The sequence below is a fragment of the Notechis scutatus genome, chromosome 6 (assembly GCF_049901735.1).
Source record: "Notechis scutatus isolate UNSWTSFEM ecotype Mainland chromosome 6, rNotScu1.2, whole genome shotgun sequence".
Taxonomy (NCBI): Eukaryota; Metazoa; Chordata; class Lepidosauria; order Squamata; family Elapidae; genus Notechis; species Notechis scutatus.
The window spans coordinates 11818393-11841683 of NC_142014.1; the positions used below are offsets into that span (position 1 = coordinate 11818393).

Consider the following 23291-nt stretch of genomic DNA (forward strand, 5'->3'; position numbering starts at 1 on the left):
GTGGCAACCGAAACTGGATGCAGCACTCCAAGTGCGGCCTTACCAAGGCATTATAAAAGTGGTATTGACATTTCACGTGATCTTGATTCTATTCCTCAGTTTATGCAGCCTAGGATTGTATTGGCTTTTTTTGGCAGCTGCTGCACATTCCTGGTTCATATTTAAATGGTTGTCCACTAGGACTCCAAGTCCCCTCTCACAGTTACTACTATTGTGCCAGGTATCACCTATACTATACCTGTGCATTTGGTTTTTCTTGTCTAAAGATAGAACCTTACTTTTTTTTAACCATTGAATTTCATTTTGTTAAATAGTCTGATAAAATTTGGAGTCATGGCTGTGCTACGTGGGAGGTATTTGGCTGAACAGGGAAAAAGAAAACAAGAAAAACATGCACACAATAGCAGGACATGTTCTCATACATTAAGACATTTCCTGAAGTAAACTGGTAAGCTCATGAATTGGTATAGCCACCTGAACCCTAAAGTGGCCAGAACTAGTTCCCTATCTGCAGATAATTTCTGGCTGGAATGTTTCAACTTTGAAACCTTTGTATATTCCTAAATATGTTTCCTTTTGGGAACAAGTGGTGATAAGCTGCCAAGGCTGAGAACTGCTCTTCTGCAATAATAAGTTTATATTTTAAAACCAGTTACACTATTTATGTTTGTAATATAAACAAATTAGGGTTATATGATGCTCTTGTGAAGTAATTGCACAGTATATTTTATTTACAGTGCTTAACATTGGTAATACATAAATATTCAACAACACATTTAGTTTAAAAGAAAGATATCTTTTAGTACAAAAGCTCAAAATAAATATATTTAAAAATGTTATTCCATCTTCTTTTAAAGGAATGTTTAGCATGCATGACTAAGAGATGGATGAATGCAATATAATTTTCTTTAACAGTTATAAAGATTCTATTTGGCATTATTATGTTTCTATAAAGTTAAAAAAAAACTACCATGAATTTTGATAGCAGTCATTCATAACTAGATTTTTAACCAAAATTACAATTGTAATTCTCCCATGATTGTTTTAATTAAAATGGACCTACATAGTGCAATTGGAATATAAGGCAATAAGAATAATTGTGACTGGCTAGTAATTGGATGGAAAATTCACCAGAGACCCCAGAGCTCTAGGCTGGTAAAAAAATCCCCAACATTCAAGTTTCTGGAAGAAACACTGATACAGCAGAACCTTTGGTCATGAACCTTTGGTCATTCGTTCCATAACTTTGGTCGCAACCCAATTTGGTCGTGATCCGAACCTAATTTTGGAAATTTGGTGCTTACAAAAAATATGGTGTGAAAGGGAAAATCGGCCATGAAAAGAAAGAAAAATGTGAGTATTTTGGTCAGAACCTGATTTGGTCGTGGTCAGAAGCGTTCATGACCAGAGGTTCTACTGTAATAGGAAAAACTTTTGGTGCTATTGCCAAGACAACTGCATGGACATGTCCATGTAATCATGAGAAATCATGATTGAATGAGGATGAGTTTTATTAATGAAAAAGGTGCTTAAATTTTTTAGTTCAAAAAATAAAACACTAAGAATTGGCTGAGATGTATTTTTTATAAGCAATTGGTTATATCAAATCCATATGATTTAGTGAACTTTTCTAATTTTAATTAAAGTATGGAGTTTCATCCTCAGAATAAATGTTTTTTTTTTTTTTGATATATCAAATAATGAACATAGTGTGGAGCGGTATGAACCTCTCAATATAAATTATCCCAGCTGCCATGTCTGGCATGCTATATCTGTCGTATTACATCCATAGCATGATAGGTTGAATTTCTAAAGCTTTCATTACTTGTTTGGGATTTTTTCCCCCCTTTAACCAATGAATGTCATCATTGGGGAAGAAAGCTCATGGGGGGAGTGTTAGTTGATAGTATGAAATGTATCCTATGAATACATAAAGTGTCAGCATCTTGGAAGAAGATGAGACAAAGAGACTTACGGACTAATAAATTAAATTTGTTTCTCATCCACTAGTCTGTCTATCTGTCTGCCCATGTATAGTTCTTCTATCATTCTTCTAACAACCATACTATTTTATTTTGTGATCCCAAAACAAGGACAAATTATCATTCATAATGAATGTGCATAATGTACAAATGCCATTTTCTAGCTCTGGTGATACAGTCTTAACAGGAAGAATTGACTGATCATTTGTACAGACTTACTTTCTGTGCATTATTCAGGTTGTAACATTCTTGCTTTATGGCTTTCCAGCTAACTGTACCAGTACTTAGGACAAGGAACTATGAAGCCCAACTTATCCTAGATCATAACTGTATTGTGCCATACAAATCTATCAACTAGCACCATCACTGGGAGAAAGAAGGAAAGCAACATGCTCTTCTTCCTTTAATGTACACTGATATTAGTAGCAGAAGGAGCAGGTGCCCAAGCTGGATATGTAGAGAGGTTGAACATTGGCTGTGCCCATGTCATAATGGTGAGCATCACAACAGCAACTCCAATGATGTTTATACCAAGTCCAGCTTTTACCTAAAGAAGGAATATATTAAGCAAATGGAAAGTTAATAGAAAGACCAATTTTTCTAGAACAAAGTTGCAAAAATTAAGAGAAGTGAAATAATAATGATTAAAAACTATTATGTACGCATGGATAGCGCTAAATTTTGAATCAGAACAGTCAATAGAGCACTGTTCATCATTTCCTCCATCTAATTTCTAAACACTTATTTCCTCATTTTTAGATTTCATTGCTGGATGATATGATGTGGGTCACCAGATGAAAACTGATGTGGTATATTTTAATACTAAAGTAGATAGACTCTTCTGGCCAGGGAAGTTACTTGTTGGCACCTTGATAACACTGCATTTCAGACCTTTGAATGAGTACCACTGGGCTTCTTATAGAGGCAGGATATAGGGAGAAAGAATGGAGCCCTATGGATTTTACAATGTATACTGTGTGGTTGTGTAGAAATAAAATGATTGTAACGAACTGTCACAAGTTTCCAACCCTCTCCAGAGAAATCCCTTGGTTTGTCTTTTCAAATATTGTTGAAAAGTTCCTTTTAATCCACATAGTCTGATTGAAAGTATCAGTCTAAACAACCAAAATTATTTTAGTTTTTTCTCTAAACTTGAAACCACACTAAATAGTTCTAGAAGATGAGATTTTTCCCAAATAACATCTATAGATGGTTGTCTCTCTTCTAAAAAGAATATTTCCAACAGGGTAGAAATTATCTAAAAGCTCTGGCTCTAGGAAGAATCTTTTCAAGAAAGGTCACAGCACAATCTCTTTCAAAGTCTGTCTCTAAATATCATACATGAAGAGTTTTAAACTCTTTCACGTAAATCCCACCTGCTAGATATAGCTTACCAGACATCATGAGTAATGATTTAGAGAACAAGTGAATTACCTGACTCCTATAAATGCTTTGTCTACTTCTTCAGATTTCCAAAGCTAAATCACAGACTATGACAAGTTCCGCACAACCTTTGGTATTTTTCAACAATGTTGAAAAAGCACTACGCAATCTAAAACCATCTCTATCTATTGGACCGGACGGAATATGTGCCTACTTCTTTAAAAAGCTATCCACTGCCATAGCAGAACCTCTAAGCATAATCTTTGAAAAATCTTTCAGGACCAGCTCCTTGCCTAACCTATGGTCACAAGCCACGGTCATCCCCATCTTCAAAAAGGGAGATCCCAGCCTAGTTGAAAATTACAGACCAATCTCCTTATGCTGCGTCACCTGTAAAGTCATGGAATCAATTATTAACCAATCCATTATCCTCCACTTAGAGATAAACAACCTACTCTCCAATAAACAATTTGGTTTCAGGAAAAAACTATCCTGTAATCTGCAACTCTTAGACTGCAAAAACATATGGACTACACAACTCGATCAGGGCAAAGCAATAGACGCAATCTACATAGACTTCTGTAAAGCCTTTGATTCAGTGGTACATGACAAACTACTCCTAAAACTAAAATCTTATGGTATCTCTGGACACCTGCATAACTGGATAGAAGCATTCCTGTCAAACAGACAACAAATGGTCAAAATTGGGAGCATCCTATCAAATTCTGTACCTGTCAACAGTGGTGTCCCCCAAGGTAGTGTTCTAGGACCAACTCTCTTCATATTCTACATAAATGACCTCTATGATCATATTAAGAGCAATTGCGTTCTCTTCGCTGATGATGTTCAACACCACAGACAATACTGCTACCCTTCAAAAGGACTTTGACTATGTATCAGAATGGTCAAACAAATGGCAACTTCAAATCTCAACAAATAAATGCTCTGTCTTACATATTGGCAAAAAAAATCAGAAAATAAAATACAAGCTGAATAGTCAGCTTGTTGATGATCCAAACTCTGTCAAGGATCTTGGAGTACTCATCTCTAATGATCTAAGTGCTAGAGCCCACTGTAACTTCATAGCCAAAAAGGCATTAAGAGTTGTTAACCTAATCCTACGTAGCTTTTTCTCTGGTAATATCACACTACTAACTAAAGCATATAAAACATTTGCTAGACCAATACTCGAATACAGCTGATCAGTCTGGAACCCACATTATGTATCTGATATTAACACAGTTGAAAAAGTCCAGAAATATTTCACAAGAAGAGTTTTCCACTCCTCTACTCATTGCAGAATACCTTATGCCACCAGACTTGAAATTCAAGACCTAGAAAACCTAGAACTACTCCACCTTCGGTCCGATCTAAGTATAGTATATAAAATCATACATTGCAATGTCCTACCTGTCAATGAATACTTCAGCTTCAATCATAACAACACAAGAGCAAACAATAGATACAAACTCAAGGTTAATCACACCAAACCTGATTGCAGGAAATACGACTTCAGCAACAGAGTGGTCAATATCTGGAATACTCTACCTGACTCTGTGGTTTCTTCCCCAAACCCCAAAAACTTTAACCTTAGACTGTCTACTATTGACCTCACCCCTTTCCTAAGAGGTCTGTAGGAGGTGTGCATAAGAGCACCGACATGCCTACCGTCCCTGTCCTATTGTTTCTTTTTATTTGTCTTATATGTATCCATGTATTCATGTATTCATAATTATGTGTATACTTAATACCTATTATCTTGTAAGCAATTGACAAATCAAAATAAATAAAACTATGTTTGACTAACCTGCCTGTTACTATAAAAGTTATGTTAAGTACTTCGTGGCAAATCTAAGGATGGTGATAATGATGATTCCCAAAAACTGGTCAGATTGCAACATCAAATATAAAATTTAAAACTATTAAAAACATATCACACAGCATAACAGCCTGGAAAAAAGAACCACAACAATAAACACATCTGACAGGGTCTCCACTAGCACATTTGGTCTAAGGACCAAAGCCAGGTCTAAAGAACCCTAAGAGAATGTATCTTTGGAGATTGGTGTACCAAAAGGTAGTGGCAGCAGAACAGAATCCTTCTTTGGTCCCTTAAGATAACAGCATTTAATTGAGGGGACCTGGAACACAACCACTTTTGCCTGAATCTACTGGGCAGGCAAAAATTATCTAAATGGGTGGTTCTACAGGGCTTTCTAGGTAACAACTTAGAAGCTGGAAAACAATTGATAGCCAGTTCAGTTCATCAGTGATATCACATAGGAGTAATAAGAACTGTCTGTTATGGCACAGATCACTTTATTTGGGGCCAGCTATAGCTTCTGGATGGTCTTCAAGGGCAGCTCATCTAGCAGTACATTGCAATAATTCACCACAGTCAACTGCATCAAAAGCTGCTAACACATTGCACAGCACAAGGATGATTCACCATTATACCCAGTTTCTATCAAAGGCCATTGACAAATGAAAATTTGACCAAAACTGTCCAGATAATCTATGTCTTCCAACACCTTCTGTAGCTGCCATCTAACCACCTTTTCTACAACCATCCCCACAATATTGGAATATTGGAAACTGGATGATAATTGTGAAGGATAGGAGGGACATTTATGACCTCTTGAGAATTAAAGTTTCTTTGATGCCAACACCATCAACACATATAATAGATATCATTACACTTTCTCTAGTATTCTCAATATTGTTAACATTTGAAAAAAGTTCACAAATTATTCTTTTCTTACTGTTAACTTACCATATCAATAACTTTCAGGTGACCATAAGAAAATACAATGGCATTGGGTGGGTTTGCTACTGGTAGCAAAAATGCAAATGATGTACAGAGGGTTGTTGGTATCAATATATAAAGTGGGTTAACATGGATGGCTTCAGCCTATTAGATAAGCAGATGTCAAGAGAAATTCAGGATTATTAGTTAATATTTACTCACTAGAAGGACAAATTTGATCTGAAATTGGAATTTTCTAAATGTATTGAACTATAATTCCTATCAACTCCAAAATGAGACTGCTAATGAGGATGAGGGAAACTAATCCAGTGCATCTGGGAAGCACAAATTTGGGTGAAGCTGCAGGAAAGATTAAAATCCAAGGAATAATATTACTACCGGTACTGTAATTATTAAATGAACATTTAAATGATACATACCGTTTAAAATAGAACCAAACCTTTATAATCATTATTGCTTATATTGTTCATATTAATCTTCCATAAGGAAGATTGTGACTGGGAATGTAAAATCTATAAATGATCTCATAATTTCTTATTTTTTCTGTACTTTGTATAATATTGCTCAACCTAAAAGGGAATCTTAAGGGTTTCTAGCTATGAAGATTGGTAATTCTCTACTGTTCCAGTTGAAGACTCCTTAATCAAAACATCCATGATAGGCCTATAAGTTTGTGATATATATTAGCTATTTGCATAATATAAAATGCTTCCTTATTCTTATATAAGTACATTTTATTACAAATGTGAAGTAAATTAATCATAACTATAAGGAGAATGGATTTATTATAAACTCTTGTTGATCTTAGTTGACCTGAAAAACTAAGCACAATCAGAGCTCCTTAATAATTGGATGGATAACAGCACGAAAATCTCAAGGCTATTGACTGTCACAGGAATTAGACAATTTTATATATTATGACAAAACTACATAAAGATACTAAGGAGAGAAATATCTCTATAGGTAGAGTATTATATACCACCCAGAGTCACTGTGAGTAAGTTGAGCAGCCATATAAATTTGTTTAATAAATAAATATAATGAATAATTCAAAAACTCTTTTAAGATGTGATCTTTATGCATCTCTGAAAATACTATAGAAGCAAAAGCTTTAAGCTTCAATTATGCCTTTGCTTAAGAGTCAAATAAACATTGATTGTTTTTCTTTCCGAACTTGTTATAGCTCACAAAACTAACAAAGAAAAACCCTATTATGAATTATTCACAATACTTTACTCTCGTAGTCTTGAATTCAGTAATCATATATAACTAATCATTCTGTTTCTCCATTTACTGCCATTAATTCATATTGCAAAACTCCTGTTTTAAATTCAACCTCTTAGTGATCTTTAACTGCTATGACTATAGATCAGCTGTTTCAAACCTAAATCAGATTACTTACCAAGGGAGCTAAGATAGGCAAAAATATAGTGATTGTAGCAGGATTGCTAGCTACTTCAGTTATTGTGGTCACGATCAAAGATGAAATGAGAATTATTAGCCATATGGGTTGTGATCCTAATGGGGTTAATTTGCTTCCAATCCAGGCTGAGAGTTTTGAGTCCTGGAAAAAACAATAAATGCTTAGTTATCTATAAATTTCATTAAACAATTCGTGTAAATGTAATTTAACCAAATGGCTTCTTAATCCAAAAGATCAATATGGAAGCAGAAACAGAGAAGAGACCCGTCCCTACAATATGATTTATTTTTCCTTCTAGCAAAATATATTCATACCACAGAGAATGCTCAGCCTGAGTGAGTGGATATATTTTAGCCACCTAATAGTGTGTAACATTTTGTATAGATAACCACAGCTGCTTAGATGCCAGATCTGATAAACTGCAACCATATCTGCTTTCTTTCAGAGATTCTTGATGTGTGTGGATGACCCTTAAATATGTTGATGAGTGTGAAAATGCTAAAGGGAATATTTGCTTGAGACCCATTTTATAAATTGTAAAATAACAATTGGAGGATTATAGAACAATCCTAATAATATACTTGTACCAATGGAGAAATGTTCAAGGTAAGTATGTTTTGGATCATCTCTTAGATTCAAACAGCTTAGGTTTAAGTCCTTTATTTTTTAACCTCAGTCGTGCATAGTGGAAAGAATGATAATGAGTCCACATGAAGAATAAAATTATTTATATGTTATAGCATTAATACATAAAATAGTTCTAGTTTAACAAGTAGTTCTCCAACACTTGCACATAGATTAATCCTCTATCTAAATGTTACAGCATTTTTTTCCTGTTGCAGTAATGTGAACCAACGTTTTCCCTTGAGATTGAAATAGCCCCTCTTTTGATTTATAAATGAAGAAATAATGTAATTAGAACATAATCATGACATTGAGTTGATAAGGATTTATTTTAATTTATCAATAATATCAGAACCTGGTTATCATTGGATTTGGATATAGTTCCAACATAGCCTGCTGAGATCACAATTTTGGTATATCAGAACAGTTGTTAACATCCAATGATAACAATATCATGCTTATAAAGAAACTATACTATAAGCTGTGGTGCGTTTTATTTTTTTATTTATGTTGGCACCTAAACCATGGTCTACAAATTCAAAGTACCACAGCACAATAAAATTTTGTTAATTTGATCTCTATTCAAAAACGATTATGTAATTTTTCATTAGACACAGACATATTTCTAAAATGGTGAAGCTGAGCATATGAACAAGCTTTCCTGCCCATATAAAATGTAGTAGTTAGTAAAAACAATGGTTTGGTGTATTGTTCAAATGTGATCAGTATATTATATAGATATATTTCTGGTTCTTTCACATCATCAGAAAAACTTGGATAGATCTATTACATTAAAGAACAGTGACTTTCTGACTATATTAGTATATAAGTATTAGTATACAGTTAATATACTATATTAGTGACTATCTGATTTAATGGCCATTTGCAGTAATGATAGTGAGGAAAGCATAAGTTTGTGACCAATCCTTGCAGTTACAACCTTTGCGTGACTGCAGAGCAAAGGAAAGCTGAAGTAAGATTATAAGTACAGTTACTGTATAGTTCTATTTAGCAACTGCTTTGCTTAATGATCAAGTTGCCTATCCCAGTTGTGGTCCCTAAATGGGGTCTAGCCTCTACATGAGGAAAAATTATGTTTGTCTGAGGAACTTTACTAAAGGTTTTGCCTATATTGATTGCAAAAACACATCAATAAATCTCAGCATTGTATTTATGAAACTGAGTGAGTGCACAACATACCCAGACTTTTAATGACTGGGATTGGAAAATTCTGCAATGTATTGCCAGTGGGATATTCTTATGGGAGACTGGAAGTCAAAACACAGGCCACAAGATATATATAAAGCATAAGGAACAGATAGCCTTTTGGGGGAAATAGTTTGTGCATATATTACTTTAGACAACAGATGTTTCTTGCTGATTTCAATAAATTTAGTGTGCCTAAATGCAAACAATTTCAGGGATAATATTTTGCCATTAGACAAGTAACATCAATGAACAAAATCACTGAAAGATCATGCCATTCTTTGCATTTCCCTTATAACTACCTATACCTTATAAACTGATGAAATGGTAAAAACCTGCATTACCTCACAGCCATCAGCCAGCGCAAACCCACCACCAACAAGGATGGCAATTTCCCAGGGCATGCATTCTTGAAATTCCTTCCAAGATATCAGTGGACTGTAATCAAAAACAACTGAAAAGACAGAAAGTTTTTTTTTTATATTAGTAACTAGAGAAAAACTCACTGCAGGCATCTCTTCCATTTGATTTTAAGCATATTTTCACCTAGATACATCTTGAAGGAGTTGGTAGGGAGGTGACGAAAAAAAGTCAAGGCAATGGCTCCACTGGAGCATTTTCAGCCACCATTTTGTTTTCTTTTAACATACCCTCATGTCCTTCTCTTCCCCCATCAGGGATTATAATAACACATCACGTTCATATGATGATTATATTGCCTATGGCAAACTTCCAAAATTTACATCTGCACCCAGGCTCTTGGCTCAGTTAGAACAAGAAAATCTGTTGAGTAAACTTCAAATCCTGCATTTGCCCAACAAAATGATACATAATTTTCTACAAAGCCCAATGGGTGGGTACATAGATTTTACTAAGTACAAATTTAAAAAAGTCACTTTAGGGCAGAGGTTAATGTATAAACACACAAAGTTCCTAAAGCAGATAGATGATTTATGTCATAGAAACTTGGGTAGTAAGTTTCTTTATTTCAGATATGTATTTTCTTCTGATCCATTGAATTTTGATTCTCTTGAAAGGGGAGATCTTGATTTGCAGTATGCCTATTCAAACAGCTGTATGTAAACTTTTTAGGTCAAATGAATTTCAGAAGAATCCAATATGTATGTATGTATGTATGTATGTATGTATGTATGTATGTATGTATGTATGTATATATGTGTTTGCATATTTTTTTTAAATTAAGCAATTGCAGCAAAAATGGGCAAGGAAATATACTCAACTGTTTTCTCCATTTGAAGTTCTAGATAATCTTTTTGCAGGAATAATGAAGAAGAGGAGCCCAATTAGTAAAGCCACTGTTGAATCTGTAGCAAAGCCTGGATATCTAAGGAAAGAGATATTTACTTAGAAAATAAATATTACAAGTCTGGGAAAAGAATTTGGTGATTTTTTTTTATCTCTGAAGTAATACTACAGCAGCCTAAAGGAATTCAGATGTAATTTTATAAATTTCAATCTTTTAAATAAATCATTTGTATAGTTCATCTTTTGACCTGCCTGAAAATATATATGGGGTTTCCACCTACCAGAATTTCCACCAACAAATTCTGTTAATGTTTGTTAGAGAAATTACAGGTGCTTACATACGGTATGTGAATATATGTAGAAAGATACTGTACTAGGAAGAAAAACAGATTGTTTCACAAAGTATCTTGTTAAATATCTGACATGTTCACAAATATCTCTACCAACTTTTTAAGAATGGGCAAATCTGACAATATGATTTTCTTGTAGTTGCTTACTTTAATTCAGAAGTTTAGTTCATCTTATTCCATTTTTTCCAAAAAAAAAGTTTTCGCTAAAATTTGATAAATATTTCTGCATATGTATCAAAATTCACTCTTAGTTTTTTCAAATGTTTCTAGCACTCAGTATCTGCAAACAAATTTCTCTTAAATACCATATCTTCCCAAATATGCTTTTTAAATCCTTTTTTCTTTAAACCTCAGATGTACAACATTGTAAACAGATGGTTAAAAATTATGTTCAGCTTGTAGCAAAAGGTAGAAAATGGTAACTATACTTAAACTTGACATATTTGCTAAAAGCAACCCAAGATAAAAAGAATGTCTTTGTTTACAGCATATTTCTTTTGTGGGAAAGACAGACTCCTGGATTTTCTTAAACTTTAGTTATCATATGATGCTAGGGTCTTAAATCAGCTTTATCACTGGGCATGTATTTTGTCTTCAATTTGTTTATCAAATGCTGGTAATATTTTTTTTTAATTATTCATTATTGGCACAATCCTCACAATCCATAATAAAATCCACAATTGCATTCTACTACCATGTAGCTCTCTTTGCTATGTTGATTGGGGCATAAGTCTATTTTTAGTCCCAGTTCTTTTTGTTTTGTTTTTTCTTGCATTATAGACAGTTGACTGAGATTCTGACCCTTTTATTTGATTCATTTATTTATACAATGTATAGGCTTCCTGTCTCACAATGATTCTGGGCAGCTTACAATCAAAAGTTAAAAATAAGTACAACATGCACAACAGAGAATCACAAATGGCCCCCAAAACAACAACATCTAACAGAAATTCCACCAATAGGCTCAATCTTCATTCTGCTCCAGAGCCTGGTAGATCTTTACTACCTACTTGAACCATCCAGCAGTCCAGAGGCAGGCACTGTGAGTCTGTGACAGAAGGCATACTTCCTGGACCCAGAAAATGACTCTAAAATAATGAGAGCTGGAGCAACCTCACTCTGCCCCACCAAACCAGATGGGTAGAAACAAATGGAGACAGGCAGTCCCTCAAATAAACAGGTGCTATTTCACAAAGACTTTTTCAGGTGATAAATAACATTTGTATTGCAGAAGACAACACATCTATTAACACTGCCCATATGACCATCCTTATAGATATGAAAAACTTTGTTTTATATCAACTTCTAGTTCCCTGTTTGAAAATAGCACATAAAGCTGGTGTTGTTGTTACAATCTTGGACAATTTAGCTATTAATACTTTAGATTAATTTATTGCCAATCAATTTTTCAAACTACTTGTATCACTGCAGATTGAATTTTGATTGCCTAAAACAAAAAAGGTTTATATATAACTAAAATATCTCTTGATATTGCAATAGACTTGGATGTGTTGGCAATTTTTAAAATTCCTGTATTACTACTATATTATATAAATAATTTAGATAATTTAAAACTCACCACATTTTTAAATGTTATATATTAATTTCTGCAAATAATTATTTTGTATAGAGAGTTGAGGCACCTTATATTTGTGAATCAATGACAAAGGGATTTAAAATTGTAAGCATATTTCCTATGATCTTACAATAAGATTAATTCAACAAAATCTTCTTGTTCTTGGTTATTGGACTAGCCTGAGAATACTTTAAAAAGGCTAGCTTAATTTCATTAACTTAGAAGTGCAAGGACACGTGCAAATGATATGGGTTTGTTCTATTAATGTTCTGTTTGGGGTTGTAATCCATATGATTGTTAATATGGGGACACCAGAAAATTTTGAGGAAGTGAATGTATTTTTTATTATAAATTAAAAATATAGATCTATTGATATATGAACTATAGATTTCTTAAGGTTAGGAAGGAGTGAAAAATATTTCCGCTCAATAGGTAAAGATAAAGCTAGCAAAGATGTATAATTTGGTTTTTTTAAGTGGGTGTTTTTCATAATGAAAAGATAGAGAAATATTTCATGTGATTTGTTTACAAAATTATGTGAATATTATGTAATAGATTATGGTTTGCTTGTTCCTTCCTTCTATATTTGTTTTTTTTTAAATTATCTTTCTGTCATATTTTTAATTAAAAAAGCAGTGTTATAAAAAACATTTCAGTATTATATTTTCATCTGTCATAAACTATAAAAAAACTCATGTAAAAGAAGCATCATTATTTAGTAAAGCTTTTTAAAAAGGAATTGTAAAAAACGGTATTGTCAGTAACTATAAAAAGGCGATAGCTTCTGGCAAACATCCCAGAAAAATCCTTCCTGGCAAAAGAAAATCTATAGGATTATATGAGCCTAGTTTGAGTTGACTCTGAGTGCATCCTCTGAATTGAAAAGCTCCACATTTTTCTTTTCTTTTCTTTCTTTTTGTTTTGCCAAAACCTAGCTACAAAGGGATTCTTCACAACTAACCAATCAGAGGCAGAAAAAAATGCAAATTCTTCTTATTAACAAGAAACAAAGCGACCAAACTCATAGCAGACACTGAAGATTAAAGAAGTAACTAAATAGTTTAAGATGTAGCAGAAACAAGATGCCTCTATTTTATCAAATTCTTCTGAATTCTCTGTCATATCTGACAGAGATAAAAAAATCTCAGCAAATACGCAGAAGCTTTTAAAACAATAGCAAGACCTTGACAACTCTCTTAGTAGCCCTATTTTAGCATCACCAGAGCTCTTTAGGACTAAAGGCTGCCCAGCTTTCCTTTAGATATTGTGGCATAAAATATGTAAAACATATTCTTGGATAATGAGGTATTCTGCAGTGTCTATAAAGAAAAACTAATGGGAAACCTCACATGAACTATTCTGTATGGGGTTCTTATAATCGTATGTGTTGCCATGGAAATTTCCTGGAACTAAATGTAAATAATGTTTGAAAATAAAATCTGCAAAGAATATTTTATGTGTACACACACACATAAAAAAAAACCTTCAAATTTAGTAGCATATACGAATCAGCCAAACACCTGAATGGATTCTGAGTTTTCGCATGAAATTTCATGCCAGAAGCAGAATATAATGGATATTCAGAATGGTTAGAAAGAAATTATAACTGTGGTGAAAATCTAACAGAGAAAAATAAAAACGTAAGAAGGTATGATTATATTTCAGGTTAAAAAAAAAATGACTCTTATGTAATGTTTATTTAACACTTCCAGCTTTAAAAAAAAAAAAAAAAGATAGTGATTCTTCAAGTTGAGCTAAGCAAACTGGATATCCCACTCTAGATGCAAGACTATTTGGATGAAAATGACCTAAATAGACATAGCTAAAGTGTCAGCTATTCAGATTCCTACAATATTTTAGCATATACATAACTTGATTCATTCAATCATTTTTGGCAGTGGAATAAAAACTTAGAATTTCATTCCTTCCACTTCTAGCCTAACACTTAACCATCACCTTTCACTGGCTCTTGTCTTTGTATATTTTTAGAAAGATCGATAACAAGCACAACTTCTATGATGCTGGTGGCATTCTGAAAACCAGCGGGAAATGTGTGTTTTTTTTAAAAGGCATTGATCCTTCCCCTACACATTCTAATAGATGTTTGCAGAAATATTTGGTACTATGATCCGGACTTATCCATATATAAAAATATAGAACCTTCTAAAAATTGTGCAAGATGGCTTATTGACTTACTTTGGAAATAAAGAAGACCAACCAGGGATGAATCCAGGGTCTCTAGTAAACCATAACAGGGCCATCAGAAAGAACAAGACAAGGGTGACAACTTCAGGGTAGCTGCAACAAAAACACCATGTGTTGACCATCACCCTTTGAAGTGATTCACTTTGATAGTATTGTAATATTTCTTTGATAGCATTTGTAATATTTCTTCTGTAGATGAGCCAAATGCATTTGTTGCATTTACCTTATTGATCCAAGTTTCTTGTATTCTTCTTTGATTACTTGTGCTGAAGCTTGTTCTCTAGGTGACTTTGCCTTGCCGCACTGGAACATTTCTTTCAAGCTGAAATGAAAAGTGAATTGATATAACTTGTTATAATACCTGTTCACCAGAAGATAGGTTCTACTTCTGATGACTGATCCAAAGAACTTCTCGAGGACTGGGTTGGTTTTCTTCCTTGGAAAGATCTCATGGGCAGTCCAAGTCCAACATAATGAGGAGAATGCCACAATATCATATACAAAAACTGACCTGCCTGGGAGAGCAATCTTACTTCAATGTGAATAATGGACCCTCTATCTTAGCTATGCAGCAAGGCAGCTATTAGATCACTGGGCAGGATGGTTTGCAGTTATAACACTTAGCTCCAATACTTTACTACTGTTCCTTGGTGTAGCATACTGCCTGAATCAGTTGTCACACTTTTCCTAATAGTAGGGGTAGTGCTGATTTCCCCACTCTGCTTTGCATCCTAATTTTCCAATTGCATATCAAGATAATATAATCCACATTATTATTTTTTCTTGAACCCTCAAGCTATTTGCCTTCACTGAAGCATATTATATCCATTCAGAATTGTAGCTGAGCAGAAAGATATATAAGAAAAATATGTATTTTCCTTCACTTTTCTATGCCTTCATTTTTCTTCTTCCTCTATTGTTTTCTCATATTTATTTTGTACATATGCTCCTTGGGGGCAAGGATTTGTTATTTTTACTCATTGTAAACACATCCTTACACAAGACGATAATACTTTGGTTTCTTTTCCCATAAGAGTACTTACTTGAAACCCAAAAAAAGCCACAGAAGCCAAACCCAGGAGAGTATTAAAATAATAACAGTGACTGGTATGCAAAGAATAAACCAGGATCCAAAATTAATGCATTGGCAACCAGGATATCGTCTGAAAAAAATAAAAATGAAATTTGAATTGGCTTTGAGTATGAATAGAAAGATGTTTCTTAAACCAAGATCCACAATGGCTACACAAATGATAAACCTTAATATAAAATCTATCCAGCTTTCATCTTAATAGATAATGACTCTCCAGGAAGTACAAATGGAGTATTCACTATCAGCAGTTTAGAGTCTTGTACCAATTGGCCAATGCATGGTGGATTGAAGTATTTTAGAATGCTCCAGTCATTGAAGCAGAGATGATTTCTTTTAAAATTGTCTTCTATCAGTTAATTAAAATTCTTCTAGATAACACTTTATATGAAGATGGGTTTTATCTGTTATCAACATACTTTATAGTGGAAATGGTATTCTATTAATTTTTTTACAGTAATCATTGTTAGTTGTGTTGATTAATGTATATGAGAGGAAAAATACAAGAAAAGATCTTTCAATAGAAATCCATCATCTTCAGCCCTGGAAGTTCCAAATATTGAACTACATGGATCTTTGGCCAGCAAGCATAATTGTAGTCAAAGCTTTAATATCTTATTCAGGGTAAGTCTCATATGATCTTCTCAGCACAGTAATTAACACCCCTTGAACTCCAACAATCAGTAGCTTAACAAATGCAGATATATATTTGTTTCATCATCTGAAAAGTTTTGGATGATTTTTATTAAACTCTTTTTGGAACAAAAGATTCAGTCCTTATTTGACAGCTATAAATTAAGAAAGGTAATTGTATTGTAACCTTTTTATTGTATTAGCTGTTCTATCGAAACTTTACACGTAGTCTTCGACTTACAACAGTTCATTTAGTGACCGTTCAAAGTTACAATGGCACTGAGAATATTCACTTATGACAGTTTTCACACAACATTTGCAGCATCCTGATGGTCACATGGCTCATATTTATGATGGTTGCAGTGCCCTGTGGTCATATGATCACCTTTTGTGACCTTCTTACAAGCAATGCCAATGGGAAATCCAGATTCACTTAACTATATTACTAACTTAATAACTGCAGTGATTCTCTTAATAATTGGGACAAGAAAACTGATAAAATGGGTCAAAATTCACGTAACAAATGTTCAACTTAGCAGCAGAAATTTTGGGCTCAACTGTGATCGTAAGTTGAGGACAAGTTGCATGTTATTTCCTTGAGACCATTAAACCAATTAATTTTATCAGATAAGACAAAATGCTCTGGGCAGCCATGGTGATGAATTCAGTTGCAATGGGAAAGATCAAGTGCACAGTAGATGAGAATCAGAGTGATAGAGTGATTAAAGGTGCTAGACTTGAAGTGGGTAGATTTCTATCTTCCCTTGGGCTTAAAGCCAGCTTCATGACATTGACCCAATCAATCTTCCTCAACCTTAAATTAGAAAGTTGAAAAATCTTCCAGAAGAAGATTGATTTTCTCCAAGTATTTTGTCAAAAATCTTCCAGAAGATTTTGACAAAATACTTCAAGAAAATTGCATGATCCTATCCATTTTGTCATCAGGAGTCTACACTGGTCATATCAACAAATATATATATACTTCAACTTTTGGTTCTAATTATAGGGGAGTAGTAGTACAGGATTCTGAATTTCTCTTATTAACTTAGATTGGTCTGCTGATGTCATACTTCATCAGGACATTTTCATGCCTTCAGAAGCCTTGGATGCTTTTGGAGTGTTGGAGTAGGGCTGTTTGTACAAATGGGTCTCAACAAATATCTATCACTTTTTGTAAATTGGGACAGAACTGAATAATGTTTAGTGATTCTGATAGGAAGGATTTCAGGCAGGATTGTATGGCAGCAGGTTTAAAGCCCAAAAATTAAAAACAAAACAAAATAATTTGGCTGCCTTTCTTAGAGTTCTAGAAGCAATTTGAATGAATATAACAGTGTAGAAAAGGGCTTCTACATTTCTGGAAAAAAAAGCATAGTTTTTACTATACTTTCAACCACTGTATGATGTAATAACCATATAATTATCCCGATTGGAAGTTAAAGTTTTCAGCATACAACAATGCTTTCTCTTTTCTGCCTGATTTTTTATTTATTTATGGAGAAATGGAGAAAAGTTTTATAAAAATGCATCAAACAAAATCATTCCAAAGTTCCAGAAGCAAACTAATTATCTATTCATTGCTTCATTTTCCAAGATTATGTGAGACAAGGATCCTGACAAAAACCCAGTTCTCACTAGAAATAAATATCTAGTTTTATTTTTTTCCCTCAACTGATAGATCATTTATGATCTTCAAGAAGGATCATCTGGATAGATTTTTAGTATACACTATCTATGTACACACTATCTATTCATACAAAAAATGAAACTTATTTTCTGAAATGATAAAGGTACTCTGAAAGACTTCCAGATAGCATTTGACATATGTTCTGAAACATGTCGCAGTCATCACTTACAGAAACTTCTAAAGTCCTGCAACCATTGTTGTGTCAATTTAACAATATAGCAGGCAGGGTTTCTATTCCCTCAAAGACAGCCGAATGGTGCTAGAAGATGCTAAAATGACTAATGAGAAGATACCTCAGAGACTAGACAGATTTCATGTGCACAAATTGTTGCAAAAGCTTAAAGTTTTCAAGACATTGTTTTAAAAAACCCCACTCTTCTGTGACTGAATAATTCTGTGAGAATTATTCTAGATTGAGAAAAATGACATTATTAGATTAGCCAAAGTTATGTATCACTGTGAGCCAGGAATTATGGTCTGTTCAACTGGACTGTGAATAATCAGCATGGAAGCAGTCAATTCATTCTTACTTGACTCCTGGCTTCACAAGAATTAGTAAATAAAAAGAGTTTGTTTGGAAACATGGCATTATGATTAAATCCACCCACACAAAATAATATTTGTGAAGGCAATACTGTACTCTGGTTTAATCCTGGTTTGTTATCTTGGATTATGAGGAGCATTTCAAAATGATGATGAATTAAAGGTGCTAAAAGTCATCTGATTTTAGTAGGATAAAGAAAATAATTAAACCAACAAACAATAAATACTTAAGAGAATACTTAACAGAATAACAGAATTGGAAGGATCTTGGAGGACTTCTAGTCCAACTCCCTGCTGAAGCAGGAGACCCTATACCATTCCAGAGAAGTGGCTGTCCACTCTCTTCTTTAAAAGGCTCTAGTGATGGAGCACCCACAACTTCTGAAGGCAAGCCATTCCAAACTTCCTCTTTTGTCTCAACTGACGGAAAGATTGTGCACATTATTATGCCAAGATTGTAGCATGAAATTATAAGGAAATATGGCTAATCTGAAGTGAATCTGCATCTCAAAATATGTATTCTTAAAATATAAGAAACAGGCCTAAATAGAAAAGGACCAAGTTCAACTGCCCAAACAAAGCAAAGCCTTCCAATGGATTACATAACCATTATTAGCGTACCGACTTGAACAAACTACTTGCTCAGCCAATTTTCACTAATAAATTCACAGGCTAAAAAGAGCCTATCTTTTGCCCTTAGGGACTTGGACTATTGCAGACAGTGATATGAAAGAGAGTTGGAGTCTTGTCTTTGAACAACTCCCTCCCTTCTTGACTTTCTTTCATGGCTATTGTCATGCACTGTCGTTTTCATTAAGGAACAGCTACTGATGTATAACAGCAATGACAAAATTGCTCTATCAGGACTAGCCTAGATATAAGACGACCTCTCTGCAGGGTTTTTACTATCTTAACAATGTTCTTAGGTTATTTAAGTTTTGAAAGAAGGACATGCTTCTCCCTCCCTCTCCACAACCCACCCCCAGTAAGAAAAGCAAAACTATATCATACCTAACTGGAACTGAGAAGACCAGCTGTATTCTGGAGAGCTATAAAGCCTGAAGATATTAATGCAGTTTAGTAATGATATTTCTTTTTCCTTGGCATTTATTTTCCCTCTGCTGTGCAGCTGCTCAGTTCATTACCTTTCTACATGCTCTCTTTGCTCACCTACTTCCAATTCCACAGCTCTCCGTCTTCCGCTTTTTGCCCTGAATTAATTTTCCTTAGAACTACCTGTTTACTCAAGCTATTTATTAGAGCCTGCTCTATAGGCTGTGGGCTTGGTTGCTATCCCAGGAATGTGCACGCATCTTAAATTATGAGGCGAGAAAGCAGTAGCCGTTTGCATTCATTTTTCTGCCCTTCCCTGCCTCCAACAAGGCAAATCTGGATTCTTAATTATTACAGGCCCAAAGAGAAAGGAACGGGCAAAAGGAATATATTAAAAGAAGGGGATTTATTCATTAGTTCCTTGTATCCCTCTCCATTTTTTGAACTTTCTTTTAAAAGCAAGAGTTAGAAGACTAAGACATATGGGAAAACCAGGCCAGAAAAAGCACCCAGTTATTTAATAACTTTTATGAACCAATTAATATGTCCAGCCTACGTCTCCTTGAAAATGTCTAATGGAACTTTGCTTTTATATATGATAATAGCAGGGAGAACTTTATACGCTCTAAAGTGGAAGATTTACAAAAACCTACAGGGGAGGATGGATGGTGATGTTGATGGTTGGTGGAGATGGCAAAAATGACAGCCTTGATGAAAGAAAAAACTGGAAAATCTAATTTCTGTTTGGGAAGAGTCCATTACTGGAAAATCAGTCAGAGCTGAAGATGTTTCTTGGATGAGAAGTTATGTCTTCTAGAAGAAAAAATGAAGAAAGTCCCGTTGCCTTTTGAAAAAGCATCTTTGGGACAATCTTTTCTGAGCCCTTTTCCTTTTCTATTTTTGTTTATCTTTTAACATTTCATTTTTTGAAAAATTGTCTATCTGTCTGTCTCCAACGTAAACAGTAGCATTGTAAACTGCTGTAACCATTATCCTAGAGTCCCTACAAAGCCAATGTCATAATGCTATATCATATATTAATACATTTTTGCAGCCATTCCTACTTAGCATATGCAACCCAAATTCTATTTTTGTTAGGAATTAATATGAATGAAATATGCACAAGCCATTCCCAGTGATCAAGACAAATGCACAAAAGGAATTAGAGGAGATATAGATTTTGCTATGGTCCCTTGCTTTCTATTCAACAAGATTTTAAAATGTTTGTGTCTTGGCTTATTTGATCATATGTAAGCTTTTCTTTTATTGCTTTTGAAGTTCATATATTCTTCTGTGTAAAATTCGGTTTGCAGTGATGCAACTTTGAATGAATTACATGTAGCAGATGGACAATATTCCTGGCAGTTGGAAATCATTTAACAGATTAAAAATCCTTGTGATGTAGAGTGAAAGTGACAGAATGTTCATGATTGTTATCCATATCAAGGAAAATATTGCAGTTTGTGTACTATGTGTGAATTCAAATTATTCACCACAAAGCTTTACCTATGGATAACATTTCATGAGGCCAAAATCATTTAGGAAATATTTTTGAAAATGCTCCAGCATTTTCAAATGTATTAATAAAAAATAAGGAGGAGGAGGAGGGAAGGAATGGTAGCCAATTTGACAAATAATTATTTCAACCAAGATTACAGATTTATTATTCTGTTGTTCTGAATTGTGTAATGCCCTTTACATCTATTACACTATGTTTTTATGAATGTCATGGAATCTTCTATGGCTGCTAGTCCTGGTGGTAATATTTTATCTCCTATTTGTACAGAGTGTAATCTAAGCAGTTAAACATTTAAAGAACTGGGAGAAAATTATGAAGGGGTGCTGTTCTTAATATGAAATGAAGTTGAGCATTCCTTCCCACAGATATCATAATGAGCAAAGAAATTATGCCTTGAGTACTTAGAAACACCTAAATAATGACTGCGGTTCATTTAAACAGTAATTAATTTTGCCATAATTGGTTAACAAAGGTAATATGATACAGGCACTTAATGTACAAGAGCAGGGTAAAGTAAATTACTTAAATGGATAATTATTCTATTGGGGATGTATATGATCTGACATGAAGGTCTTTTGAATTAGCTAAATACATTATAATGTGGTAAGCTCTGGGTATGACCAGGAATGCAAAAAGGATTAAGAAAGAGCATTTCCCAATAGAAACAGCTTTGGGCAAGTGAAGAGCTCCAAATTTGAATACAGGGCTCAAGCCTTCTGCTTGGTTAGCAGGGATACAACAGGGATACAACAGTGAAGAAAACACTTTTGCTTACTTCTTCCCTATAAAACCAGAGTTTTATGATGTAGGATCTCTCATTAGCATTAACATCCAAATGGAGAAATGTTAAATTATTGGAAAGCACTGCACTGACACAAATTAACCTAAATGGATAGAAGAGCAGAATTTAAATTATTTAAATTTAGGAACAAAACATTTTAACTGATTTTCTTACGTATTGAATTGTTCTGCAAATATTAAGTTGGTTGATGTCCCAGTGATGGTAGTCAGTCCTCCAATAGTGGATGAATAGGCAACACACAAGCACATTATTTTACATATCATGTGGTCTTTTTTGTTCCGGTATCGTCTTTCAGACTGGCTCAGTTCTGAATTCTGCTTAAAGAGAAGTCAAATAAATACAATCAACAATTTTCATATTAGCCTATTAAAACCAACCTTCTTTAGTTAAATGGTTAAACTTTTTTTTTCTGAAAATTCTTCAGAGTTTAGGAATATCCAGAATGAAGTAACTCTTCCATTTTCCCTAACTGTTCTTTCAATAAGGAGGAAAAAAAAGATAGCTGAGGAACATGCAAAAATCAAGTCATATCCCTAAGTTCCTAGTTTCCCTTTTGATTACATTTAAGCCCTTCATTCTCGATATAAACTCTAAAAATGTTAAATTAGCCAAGAATAAAAGGTCTGATGATACTCAAAGGTCTTTGCACGGTGAAAAGTCTTTTATATAGTAGCTTTCACTACAAGCTCATAATTTTCATTTTCAAATAATAAGTTAATAATTCACAATTTGCCCAGTAATTCAAATCTCAGTATATTAACAGCTAGATGAAATGGTCAAACTAGAGTGGAAATGCCTCTCTGTTTCCTTTGAAAGTCATGGAAAATGCATTTTAATAGGAAAGTATTGCCAAATGTCTACTATCTCCATAGGGATTGATTAAATTACTTCCATATTATTAAAGAGAAAAAGACAATTCAAATCAAACAAGTTAAAGCATGCACAGCAACTAGAGGAAATTGGAAATTTGCCACTATAATCAGTACAATACATACGTCAAAATACAACATCCCGCTAGAAATAGGATAAATAGAAATTAATCATTAGGATAGAGTAAATTTCATACTCATCTCACATCCAAACCTTGAATTATACTGTATCTGACCTGCTACTGATTTTGTTTGCATTAATTATTTCTGTGATTTGAATTAGCTGATTAACTGGAAAAAAAAATCCTTGTCT

General features: G+C 33.9%; 1 protein-coding gene across 2 annotated transcripts in view; it reads right to left on the minus strand.

Annotated features, from left to right (window-relative positions):
* Nucleotides 1-706: 706 nt before the first annotated feature.
* SLC13A1 (solute carrier family 13 member 1) overlaps nt 707-23291 on the minus strand; it is an 84132-nt gene continuing 61547 nt past the window's right edge. The window contains exons 8-16 of one of the 2 annotated variants that reach the window (XM_087969376.1): nt 22263-22423; nt 15826-15945; nt 15006-15104; nt 14774-14875; nt 10627-10730; nt 9730-9839; nt 7535-7696; nt 6139-6276; nt 707-2529 (exon numbers count right to left, since the gene is read on the minus strand). In XM_087969376.1, coding sequence (XP_087825502.1) covers nt 2386-2529; nt 6139-6276; nt 7535-7696; nt 9730-9839; nt 10627-10730; nt 14774-14875; nt 15006-15104; nt 15826-15945; nt 22263-22423 — 1140 coding nt within the window. In that variant the 3' untranslated portion in view covers nt 707-2385. Of the gene's footprint in view, nt 2530-6138; nt 6277-7534; nt 7697-9729; nt 9840-10626; nt 10731-14773; nt 14876-15005; nt 15105-15825; nt 15946-22262; nt 22427-23291 lie in introns of both variants that reach the window. The other variant, XM_087969375.1, reaches the window with a different exon arrangement.